Source organism: Haplochromis burtoni, unplaced genomic scaffold (assembly GCF_018398535.1).
Source record: "Haplochromis burtoni strain Fernald_Lab_line unplaced genomic scaffold, NCSU_Asbu1 Contig_344, whole genome shotgun sequence".
NCBI classification, from domain to species: Eukaryota; Metazoa; Chordata; class Actinopteri; order Cichliformes; family Cichlidae; genus Haplochromis; species Haplochromis burtoni.
In genome coordinates this window covers 612,878-625,963 of record NW_024582705.1, presented here as the reverse complement: position 1 = coordinate 625,963, position 13,086 = coordinate 612,878, and the positions used below count along the sequence as shown (strand labels likewise).

At 39.0% G+C, this 13,086-nt stretch overlaps 1 protein-coding gene across 1 annotated transcript; it reads right to left on the bottom strand.

The window, feature by feature from the left end:
* Positions 1-1,229: 1,229 nt before the first annotated feature.
* LOC102311772 (tetratricopeptide repeat protein 28) lies at positions 1,230-10,903 on the bottom strand. The gene is made up of 2 exons (XM_005946325.3): positions 10,605-10,903; positions 1,230-3,096 (listed from the first exon to the last, which is right to left on the bottom strand). The coding sequence occupies exons 1-2, from the start codon at positions 10,632-10,634 to the stop codon at positions 2,656-2,658; spliced, it is 471 nt and encodes a 156-aa protein (XP_005946387.3). The 5' UTR covers positions 10,635-10,903; the 3' UTR covers positions 1,230-2,655.
* Positions 10,904-13,086: the final 2,183 nt, after the last annotated feature.

The following is a 13,086-nucleotide window of genomic DNA, read 5'->3' as shown; positions in this document are numbered from 1 at the left end:
GGTACGTGCTCAAGCACAAAAAGGGCACATACTGTAAGTAGTATTTTAAAAAGTACATTGTGCACAATAACAAATGTATTAGCTACTTGCTTGCTTTTCACAGTCTGACCTTTGGGTGAAGTTATCAGAACATTCACTCCTGGAAAGATTGGCAACTGTCTTGAATATTTTAAACTGAATAATCGTTCTCACTAGAATGATGGACATCCCAGACTGATGGGAAGGTTTATATTCACCATGTTTTCTCTTGCTGGCTCTCTGCGTTTTCAGATTTATATTTTCTGCCTATTTAAAACCCTTTTCCTGCCATCATTGTGCAGTGTTCTGTGTTCTTTGAGCTACATTAGTAAGTCAGTCACTCTTTTGACCCCCTACAATACATCCTGATTTTCTAGAGATGAATTTAGATTTTTGGTTTTGGCTCAACAAACTCTTCAGCAAAAACATTTCCCATCAGCATCATAATCTCAGCTGATCCATAAACGATACCTCGTCCAAGATCAGTTATCTAGCCTTTAATCTGCTACAATGCCAAGCAGACGTCTTTACTTGTGGGACCCAAAAGTACGGCAGTCTGTGTGGTGAAGCAAAACTTTCCCATACTGCTATAAGCTTAGATATTTGAATAAGTAATGCACCTGTTTTCAGGGGGGGGAAAAAGAAAAAGCTTCTGTGAAAGCACTTAACAACTTCTCAAAAACACACAAAGCCCGTGTGGGCATGACAGAAAACATTCATACGCAAAAGAGCCAGATCTACAAAAGAGAGACACTTTCACAAGAAAAGCTTTCGCTCCTGCAGCAATTTTACGTCCGTGATGTAACTTCATTTGAATCACAAAGAAAGAAAAAGCTTTCTCAAATCTTTGCACTGAATGCAGGAGAGAGAGAAAAGGACAAAAACAAAATCAAAAATGCAAAGAAGTCCTCCTTTTCTGTACGGTGTTGTTATCCAGATAAGCACACAAATATAAGCGACTTTTGACCAGCTACACCCCTCAGTTCCCATGACGGAGTCGACTCATTTTGTGTTTGTGATACAGAGACTGTGTGTTTGAGCCTGTTGTGCCAACAGAAAAGTCGACAGGGGCTGCACTAGGGCAAGCTGTGGGAGGCTCACAGAAAAGAAGAAAAGAAAAAAAGCAGACACCGAGGCCGGGTTGATGAAGAGCCGAAAGAAGGAACTCAAGCAGAAATAAATTCCCCCCCACCCACCCCCCCTTCAGAAAGACCCCCTCTTATTGGTAGTTCATTAGTCTTGATCTTGCCTTTGACCCACAGCAAATGCTGCAGCAAGCACACTGCTATGACACCGCCACTATACAAGCACAGACACAGGAATGCTGCTTCTGTTATTGTCTTTAAGTGCCAAACTCAGGCCAAGGCCTAGCCAGGGTTTCAAAAACAAACTAACAACCGTGCAAGGTTTTCACTCACTCACTCACACACACACACACACACACACACACACACACACACACGCACACACGCACACACACGCACACACACACCACTTCCGTCCATTCTCTCTCACAGAGAAAGGAAGTGGAGTCGAACTGGCCGAGCCCCAGCTGTCCAGACAGAGGTAGCCTGGCAAACCCAGTCTCCTGCCTGCCTACTTCCTCCTCTGAATGGCTGTAAAAGACTCACAGAGCATTTGCTGTCCTTCAGTGCTCACTGTTTTGTAAGATGTAGAGAGCCACTTCAAGTGTAAAGAAGTACTTAAATGTACTTTCTGCGATGCACAAGAGTGATAGTCTCAACCCTAATTTTTACGTGATCACATTTTGTCCCCCGCCTCTGTTTTGTTTTTAGGGCAAACCCAATAGAAGTTTTGCTCTCTGGGACTTAGAAGTTACATTGTGGGCCCCTCTTTGCTTAGTGAACATCTGCCTACATTTTCCATCAGTATTTATCCCCACAGTGGGCTGCCCACTGTGGGTCATGTGGCTCTGGCCATAGTGCCCCCACATGAGACCATAAGAAGCATGTTGCTGGGTGTTAGCACCATTGTTTCCTTCACTAACAATGCTGGGATTGTGATATAGTAAGAAAAAATGTGTGATAGCTGAGAAACCTACTTGTTACATACTTCTTCAATATCCAAAATATGATCTTTGTACAACAGGAAAAAAATAGTACTGATACATTAGCAGTGAACATAAATAGTCCAGCTCTCTATCATCACTGTCATCACAATGTTTCTCCTAATCCTTGCATATTTACAGGGACATCTCTGAGATCCATGTGTGTGCTTTCCTTTTTAAACAGCTGCCAAACAAAGAAAGACTATAAAGGACAAGATAAACAACATGTTATAAAAAGCACAACAAGCAGGCTGCAGCATCTAAATAGTAGACCTCTATTCAGCTGTCACACACTGTTAAAAATTCAAACTCTAGAAAAACACACCATCTGACGAGATTTTGAAAGGAAAGAGAGAAAACAAGGGTCTGCTTCGTTCTGAGCTGCACGCAGATCATTAAAGTCCAAGTTCAAAAATGAACTTGATCAAAGATCACCATCACATGACAACCTGCGCATAAAATGAGGCTGAGCTTTCACAGAGGATAGCATATTGATTCTAAGTGTTTATAGTTAGCAGTTTTTTTGCTTTTCAGTATACACACAAGCCATACATCCTTCTCACATTCATTTAAGAAAGTCTCAGGAACAGCAACTTTACCACAATCTCATTTGAAATGTGTGATTGGCCGAGGGTCCAACCTCTTACCTTGGGCCATTTGGGGTTGATGAGTCGTGCTTTGATTGCATCATCCAACGCAGTGCTGTACTCGCCCAGTCTCAGATATGCTGCAGAGCGGTTACTGTACAAAATGCAGTTTTGGGGATCGGCAGTCAGGGCTTCACTGTAAAGGCGAACAGCCAGTTCAAATTCCCCCTGCTGGCAGGCCTGATTACTGCGACGCACCCGCTCGAGAAATTCAGCTTTGCTAAGGGCTGGGGGTCCAGTGCCAGACAGTCGATCGGCTCTTTTTACCATCTGGGCTGAAAGGATCACAGGTGCAGGAGAAGAGGTCGATGGCGAAGAAGGGTCGGTGGTCCTGCTGGTGGAGCGAGAACCAAAAAGAGAGAACTGAGGAGAGAAGAAGCAAAAGGGAGGAGAAAAAGGGAGAAAGGGGAAGAGCAGGGTTAAATGTTTTGCAACTAGAGAAGAAATCTTTATTTTACTCACTGTTTGACATAAAATTTTTGGCAAATGAAATAATAAACCGTTATCACCATCAACAAATGAATTCATTACTTCATTCAATCATATTTATATAGTGCCAACTTATTATTTGAAGGTAGAGACCCTGCATAGAAAAAAACTGATCATGTGCCAATAACCATGAAACAGCAGGTCTTCCTGTCTTAATGGGCAGAAACTCTTTTAGTAGCATTTGTAGGACCAATAGCAATGATGATTATCATGAAAGCATATTGTCAACCAAATAGATGAGTTATAAAATCGATTCACCTAGCATGCAGTGTTGTGAAAGGAGAAGTATACAAACTGTCAAAACAGTTTTCCATATCAGGATGTAAGCATGTTTTTAATGCATCTTCAGCATTTTAACAAGACAGCCTGTTGGGATTGATTACCTTATGGAGCCAGCCTCAAGTGGCCATTAGAGGAACTGAGATTTGTGACATTTGGTTTTGGGTTCAAATTTCATTTCCAAAGGTAGCTGCTTTGGGTTTCCCCATCTCCCACTGATGAATATCATTGCTCTTTAGACATCACCTCTACAAAACAACTGTGATGCTGTTCATTTTAATAGTCTAAATGCTTCATTTAATTATTGCTCAACTGGTGAACTTGTATTAATTATTTATATTATTATATTGCTGCGGTATTAGAGTGGTTTGCACACATTCCTGGTTTAATCCCTGCAGGAGCCTGACCCTGAACTGCATAGGTGGAATTAAATTGATGGACGTTACCATGGTAAACATAGATGTTAATATTAGGAAGTTTAGAATTTTCATTGCATAGCCCTTTTAGTGGAAAAGGGTGGAGTGCCAACTCGGTGTCAGGGACAAGACCCTGCACCAAGTGGAGGAGTTTAAGTCTCTCGGGGTCTTGTTCAAGAGTGATGGGAGAAGGGGGCGGGAGATCGACAGACGGATTGGTGCAGCGGCTGCAGTGATGCGGACGCTGTATCGGTCTGTTGTGGTGAAGAGAGAGCTGAGTGTAAAAGCAAAGCTCTCAATTTACCGGTCGATCTACGCCCCTACCCTCACCTATGGTCACGAGCTGTGGGTAGTGACCGAAAGAACGAGATGGCAGAAATGGGCTTCCTCCGAAGGGTGACTGGCCTCACCCTTAGAGATGGGGTGAGAAGTTCGGCCATTCGGGAGGATGACTACAGCATGTGACCAAAAGCACCAGAAAAAACTATTTCATATAGTATTTTTGGATGCTAGTATTTGTGTGTTTTATAAAGGCATCGGGTGATTTGTTTAGAATTTGGGTGCACTATTATTGGGTGTAGCAGCTATTTCAAATCTCACTGAACTGAGGTGCATAGGAGCAAAGGGTGACATGTACAAAAGTTGAGCCCAGCTATCACATATTTTTAGCTGTTTCAATAAAAAAGCTGTTCACCGTGTTGTTTCAAAAGAAAATGTTCTTTCAGTGCTATTACAAAAGTTATTTAAAAAAAAAAACTTCCTGCATGCAGATTTCTATCCAACACAACACCAAACTGAAGCTGTTTCATTTGCATGATATGATCCAGTAGTTATTAGCAAATGGGATACCAAACTAGTGCCAGCACTTTTTCTTTCTGCACACTGGTACCAGCTTGAATTCCTCCGAGAGTTACAGAGACAGAAAGGAGGAAAGTCAGAGACTTAGTAAGATACAGGCTCTGTTCTTCTTGTTAGTTTCCGTCTCTGAAACTTTGTGTAAAATGTGCACACTGAAGTTCCCTTTCTGTAGCTTTAACATTGAAATGCTGCCTCCCTCTCTGATCTGGTGTTTCCAAATTTGTCCTTTCACCAGTGCTTACACGAAGGCTTTCATTATCTCTCTCTATTTCCCTTCACACACACACACGCACACACGCACACACACACACACACACGCACACACACACACACACTGAATTGTTTGGATACGCATTTAAAATATGCAGACTGGAAGGATTCCTAAAACTTGCAAATGCATCACCCAACAGTGGATTGAGAGGAGTAAAGGAAATGAAGGTTTTTGGAAGTGTACTGATTATTCACCTCATGTGTGCATATATCACATGAGTGACATAAGAACTAACACTGATTTATTTCTTGAGGAATACTGTCTCATTAATTAATACCTGCTGATAAAGTAAAACATGAAATAAATATATGTATTTATAAGTAAGCTGACTCAGTAAACAAATGGAATTAGATGAATTATAAAAAAATTTTACAGCTCAAATATTCATGATAAACTTTAAAAAATAACACAAAACAATTGAGGAGAGCATTGCATTCACAAATATATTGACTTGAACTTATATTTACGTGTATTCATGTCAATTATCCTTTTTTATTTTAGTATCCTTTGCTTTTAACTCCAAACCACGTTAGCCACTTCAGTCAGCTGTGTTTCTTGTTCCTGCTGCTTATAAAAAATAAGGTAAAAGAGCTTTTGTGTTTAAAGACTATCAGACTGGAACAATTTACCTGTTGAGAAAAAACCATTTTCATTACTTGCATGGCTTCTCTTCCTACTTTGAGAAGCAGTCGTCCTGTTTACTTTTTTATTAAAATATTTTTGATTCTTTGCCATCTACCTGCATGGGTTTTTTTTTCATTTACTTACTTTTACATTAAAAGCATAGTAGTGATTTGTAATGGCTTTAAAATGACTTTTAATGATTTCATTGAACTGTTCTTTTCCAGAGTGAAATGATTGTAAGGCATACATCTTTAATGACTTTAATGACATGAATTTGAACTCAGAGACGATTTAAATTTGTTGGTCTCATGGCACAGACCCACCTTGTTTGTGTAGTCTACGAGTTTTCAATAGGGTTGAGCTTCGGGCTTTGGGAGGGCGATTCTGGAAACTTAATGGTTGCCTACTTTATTCAGTTCAATTCAATTCAGTTTTATTTATATAGCATCAAATCACAACAACATTTGCCTCAAGCTGCTTTATATTGTAAGGTAAAGATCCTACAATAATACAAAGAAAACAGAGAAAACCCTAATAGTCATATGACCCCCTATGAGCAAGCATTTTGGCAACAGTGGGAAGGAAAAACTTCCTTTTAACAGGAAGAAACCTCTGGAGGACTCAGGGTCAACGAGGGGTGGCCATCTGCTGCGATCAGTTGGGGGTGAGCGGATGAAACAGGAGAGCAGTTTTGATGCCTGTTGTGATTATTATCATGTTAGAAAAACTTGTGTCCAAGTTTCAATCATCTAGTAGTAGTAGTAGTATTTATTTATTGTCATTGTCAAGAACAATGCTGATTAACTGCTGATTTAAGGTGAAACTCGGTCCTTTTTTATTATTTCATCCACTTTGTGCAATGTATCAGTACCATTGGCAACAAAACAGCCCCAGAACATGATGAATTTAGATTCACTACCACCATGATGTTTGAAAGCTGGTACAGTGCAAGTACAGTACAAGTTTGAAAGCCTAACCTTTACTCTGTGGCTTGTCCACACGAGCAGCTACAAATTTCAATCAAGTTTGAGAGTGTCAAGTTTTGTTCAGGGGCTTCTCCATCACTATCAATCTGCCACTCCCATCATTCATGACCCTGAGATACTCAAACTCCACTTTGGTCAGCAACTCATCCGTGAACCAGAGTGGGGACTTCACCCTTGTCCTGCTGAGAACAATAGCCTTGGACTTGGACGTGCTAATTGTCATTCTCGCCACTTCATCCTCACAAGAGCATCACCTGATGATGCCAAAGTGGATGCCTTATGCCACTTGGCTCTGCCTAAAAGTTCTGTCTGAAATATTCTGAAGAGAATCGGTCACAAAATAAATTCAAATGTGTGCATCCAATTCTTGTTTTTTAAAGTAATTAAAGAGGTATGCTGTGCAACCATTCCACTATATAAAATGCAGTGTTTAAAGAAATCACTAAAAGCTCCAAGTTCCCATGAGATTCATGCCCATGATTACAAACCTCTGACCACAGCTACATATATATTGGGACCTGTTTGAAAACAAGATGCTGCTGCTGTGTGCCCATGTGCTGTAAAGATTAAAGTCTGATTAAAGTCTCAGTGTAAGCCACAGTTTAGAAGAGCACTGCTATACACAAGTTTCCACATAACAACAATGTGTGAAAATGCTAATTTTCATTGTTTTTCTCTTTTATTACATTATTTTCATTAATGTGCCAGGTTGTTATGAGGTTCTAGTTCTGATATGACGAATGTTACATAAAACACAGGTAAATAAAGAATATCACATACAGTATTGTCTGTACTGAACTAAAACTGTTCCTGAACTTGAATGCAACTAGTAGAGTGCAAGAAGAAAAACTACTCTAAGTGGACTTCTGCATTCATACACATTCCACTGATAGCTGTGTTATACACATTGTTGTGTTACACTGTTCTTAAACAGAGCTCTGGCTTAACTGAAACTTCTCTGTAATGTTGTGCACCTGTGGGTAAAATACTTTGTTTCCAAATGGAGAGGATATGTTTGTGTATGAGTGAAAACTGGAAAATAGAAACCTGGAGTCTAATGTATCAAATGGTTAAGTGCTTATTTGGCTAATCACTCAATACAAAAACAATCCTGCCAGTTCATCTAAAGGATCAGTTATGATCACCTTGTTTTTATGTCTGTTTTTAAATCTATCTGTGATATTTTAGTCACCAGAGCTTACTTACATTTCCCTGAATGCAGATTGTTTTTTCTAGCCCAATTTCTCCTCTATCTTTCTATAGCTATTTACATATAAACTACCGTATAAATGAAAATCTGCTCGAGTTGGCTGGAGGTTTGACCATGTAGGTTCACCTCAGTCTTGCATTACAGACTTGTGTGTCTACATGTTTAAAAGCAGAGGTTTGTTGGTCTGGAGTATTCAGGTGTGTTAACACAATGACACAATTTTTGCAGGAATAGATGTCCCAACAAATTCACACCAATGTGAGACCATGCAAAGAAACTGCAACAAAACAAAACAAAATGTTAAAGTTCTTGACAGTAGAATTATAAAAAGAAAGAACAAGCATGGTTAATGCTGCTGAATGCTGTGTTCTACAATAATAATAATAATAATAATAATATTACTATTATTATTATGGGCCATACTTTTTTTCCACATGACTTGCATTAGCATTTCTGGTTTGTAGAGGAGCAGAGTTGAGTCATCTGTTTGTTTCATGTTCCTGTAGCAGCTTATTAATAATGTTGCTGCTTACACACACACACACACACACACACACACACACACAGCTGTCCCAGTGTGTAGACGGTAGCACCAACTCACTCAGGAGACAGGTTATCAGAAGTGTCACTGCTGATATGTACTTTCTGCATTTGGCTGTAGAGCAAAAACTACAACACACACACACGCATTACAGAAGAAAGTGTCAGGTTGCATTCCAGAAGTTTACAAAGAATTTATTTTTGAGGAACAACACTGCCAAACGACAGGAACACAACATGAATATCCTGTGGCAGTCCTTCCACGATTACACACAAACACACACTTCCCCTTTGTTCTGTCTTACTACTCCCAGCCCCATTTTCAGCCCAGGTCACAGGGAGTACATTCCTGGTAAAAATATAGAGACAGAAAGAGACTGATGGGACGAGTACCTGAAAGAGAGGAAACTGTTTGCCTAAAACTGGCCATTAGATCTTTAATGTGTCATATCGTCGATGGGGCGTCAATGAAACAAGCTGTAGCTGTATGCAGCTGTATGTATAAATGTGTGAACTTAATGCTAACGGCAACAAAGATGGAATAGTTCAGATTATATTTGAAAGGTACTGGAAATCTGACTAATCTGAATATTAGCAGTTAGTTGCAACTGTGATACTATAGTGTACCTGCATGTGTGGTATCAGTTTCTCCGGTGTAATGTAATTTATTTTTTTTTTATTTGTCAGTCAGTTGTAATATCAAAAATATATTTGAGCTTTTGGACTGTTCAGAAAGATTATTTAAAGGATATGAAATGTGTCACTATTTTCTGACACTTTATAGAATAAAACAAATAATCAGTTATTTAAGATTTTCACATAAACATGCTTTTGATAAATACACATTTTATTGTGAATGTTTTTTGACAAATATGTATACAGTATAAGAAAGGAGAAGAAAAAAAAGAAAAATGGTCTTGACCAGTCACACCTGGTGATTATTATCAAATCATCTAATAGTTTAGACTCTTTACATGGTGGGGCAAAGGAGGGGCAAGAGGTCTAGACAGAGTGGCACATGCCTCTTTAGTAGTGAAAAGCTCCTATGTAACTGAAGTCAACAAAATATCCACAAAAACACTTTAAAACTCTTTATGGCATCATTATCGCTTCTATCTCTTTTCTTCTCCTTTAGATAGGCTTAGAGAATTAGTTTTTACAAGTATTTTAAAGACATAAAAATTGGGGGGAGCAAGAATCTACTCACTTTTTAAAGATGGCATTGCTTATTTCAGCAAGACAGTTCCACGCAGCAGAAAACTGTCTGTCGCATTATGAAACCAATGCAAGGACACAGGAGTCCTTAACCTGTATAGCCAAAGAAATCATACTACAAGAATAGGAAAACCTTAGACAAAGTTTCTTGAGTTTAACATTTAATATGTTATTCTTGGAATTTCTTCAGTTAAAGCTACATTTTCTTTTTGCAAATTATTGTTCCTTAAATGTATCTCTTGCATATCATCCCAAGTTTTTGTGTCACTTCTACAGAAGTGACAATTTTTACATTTTAAAGCTGAGAATAATTCCACTTACCAAAACCATTAAAATTTAAAATAACTCATCTACAAAGCTCTCAGATATTTATTTTAGTCTGTATAACAAAGTATGTCCTGCCAATTTCACAGTGTAGCTCTGAAAAAAAAATCCTTGTCACTTTGTAAATGAAACTTCTGAAACTGGTGTCTGTGCCTTGACGCTTTCATTTTTGTTTTTTGTACTGACTTTACTGTAACTTTAATTTGCTTTCTACATTCTGATATATTTCACGCTGTAAAAACAACTTACAGTAAAATTACAGTTGGCAACTTAATGAGCTCCTTTGTTTATGTCTTTTGTATTCCATGGTGTTCCTATAATGTCGTTTCCCTTTTAGTCTTCCTTGTATGCATTTAAGGAATACATGCAGTAAAGATGCAATTCTATTCTATTCTATTCTGTTTTTAGTTGTATTAGTAAATAAAAATCTGTTTCACAACATCCACAGGTATAAATGAGCCTGTCAGAGCTCAGATGGAGCTGTCTATGAACTCCATGTTTCAAAATAAGCCCTGCACGATGGCAGCTCATCGTGAGATGTCTGTGTGTAAGCGACTTTTTTTTTTCTCTTCCCAGCCTCTTACCGATGGCGCTGAGCAGCCGCGGTTTGTGTCCTCTGTGAAACCACAAGATAAAGCGACTGTTTCCACTAGCCTTACCTTCTCTTTCCTCGTTCTTGGCTTTTCCATCTCTGCTAAATCCGGCGACCGGAGCTCTAAACTTTCATCCCGCAGCAGCAGCAGAGAGACAGAGAAAAACAGTCATCCAAAGCCAGGGTACAAGTCCACTGTAGGTTATCCAGCGGTATATGTTACCAATAAACTTGAGAGTGAGAGGCTTGTGTGCTATGCAGCGGTGCTCCAAAGTTTCTCTGAGTGAAAGTTAATCCAGACTGCGTGCGCCATGTTCCCACAGGCGAACTTCTCCCCATAGCGGAATTTTTGTCCGGTGAGAGGCGGGGATCCGGTCGGCTCACCAGCTCACAGCAAGGTTTCAATTACTCTTCATGACATCAGAGAGGAGTTGAGTTACCTGACAGATATTCATTTCAGCAGACTTTTACACTGTGTTGGTGTAGTATGTTAACAGGAAGCCATACTTTGTGTAGGAATGAGGACTTGTTTAAAAATATATTATTTTATAGCATTTGGAGTCTATTGTAGAATATAGCCACCTACTCCGAGTGCTAGTGCCCTATACGGTTAAAAATAACGTTTGTTTAAAAAGACTTTAGACTGGAAGAAACATTATTAACATTATTGTGATTGGTGCAAAATTCTATGGACATGTAGACAAAGGGAACGGAGGTATTTCGTGGGTAAGGTGTTAGAGAAATGCAGATGGATAGATAATAGTACATTCTGCAAAAAGGATGAAAATGTCTGTACTAAACATGCACTTTAAGAAGAGGGAAGAACACAGAGTGACATATAAGAGATGAGGAAGGTGCACACAGAGGGTCCACATCTTATGCAAAATGTGCAATCTGAAAGATATAGGAGACTGCAAGGTGGTGTCAGAGGAGAATGTCGCTAAACAGCATCAGATGGTTGTCTGTAGGATGCCTTTGTACATTAAGAAGAGGAAGAAAGTGAAGGCAGAGGCAAGGATTAAGTGAAAGAAGTTGAAGAAAGAAGAATGTTGCACAGAGTTCAGGAAGAAGTTGAGGCATGCTCTGGGTGGAAGGAAAGAGTTACCCGATGTTACCTGTATATTAAAGATGGCCCACTAACAAAACAAATTAGCCTCTTTGACTGTGGTAATACAAACTTAAATATCAAGAAGGTAGGTAAGGCTCTTTGTTGATACTGATTTTTGAATATTTTATGGAATTATACATAAACTACTAACTTTTAACTACTAATACTGTACACTTCACTGTGGTGTGAAAACTACTTTAGATCAAAGCATTTATTGACCAGACATTAACAAAAAACTGAGCACTGTCTCCTAAAGGAACCACGTGATGATCCCACATTCTGAATCATCCAGAAGAAGCCCATTTGCATATACAGTGGTCCCTCGTTTATCGCGGGAGTTACATTCTAAAAATAATCCGCGATAGGTGAAATCCACAAAGTAGCCAGCTTTATTTTTTACAATTATTACAGATGTTTTAGGGCTGTAAAGCTTTTCTCAGACAGGCATTAACATTTTCAAACTTTTCTCTCTTTTTTAAACACTCTCAAAGTTCCAACCTTCGTAGAAAAAAAAGTCCAGTATTATACAATGAAACCAAAGATCAAACCTTGTATTCAGGTCAGGTCAGGACGCAGAACACAATGTACTGAAAAAAAAAAAGCATGCAAAATTACACAAAAAAAAATCCAGCGAGGTCGCAAAGGTGTCCCGCGTTATCATCATCACCTTTATTTATAAAGCACTTTAAAACAACCACAGCTGACACAAAGTGCTGTACACTGGAACTATATAATAAAATCACATAAGATATAAATGAAAGCCAAATAAAAGAAAAAGTAAAATACTTAATTAAATAACTAATTTAGTTACAAGAGAAACTAAGTCTCACTGAGGTTAAAAGCCAAAGAATAAAAGTGGACAGTGAAGGGGCCTCTCTAACATGCAAGGGCAAATTATTCCATAATTCAGGACCCACAATAGAAAAGGCCCCTCTGAGCTTCCTCCTGGATCTCGGTACCTCCAGGAGCAGCTGGTCAGCTGACCTGAGAGACTGACAGGGTGTGTGGGGATGAAGATGCTCACAGAGGTAAGGCGGGGCAAGATTGTGAAAGTATTTAAAAACAAACATGAGAATTTTAAAATGAACTCTAAAAGACATAGGCAGCCAGTACAGAGAGGCAGAGAGTGCAGGTCTTACTTAGTCATTTGTGGCAAAAAACTGAGGCCGTCATTTTTATAAATGCATTTTGTTTCTTATTTGTATAGTTAAATATTACGCTCATGCTTGTGATGTGGACATATGCAGTTTATGTGAAGAGATGCCTAACTTAAAGAGTAGAAGCAGGATAATAGCCAGTCTGATTCTGTTTTTATGGCAGTAATGATGCCTACTGACAAACACCTCTAAAGCTCAACATGTGACATTTAAGATCTGGAACTCTCAAGATGTTAAATAGGTTTCATTTTATGTTTTACACTGCGCAAATAAATCTTGAAAGT

What these genes read in the sequence shown, in the direction of transcription:
- LOC102311772 (XM_005946325.3), bottom strand. Translation starts at nt 10,634, where the DNA reads ATGGAAAAGCCAAGAACGAGGAAAGAGAAG. An exon ending in CAAGAACGAGGAAAGAGAAG is followed by an intron (nt 3,097 to 10,604) that starts GTAAGGCTAGTG and finishes TTCTCTCCTCAG; the next exon opens with TTCTCTCTTTTTGGTTCTCG.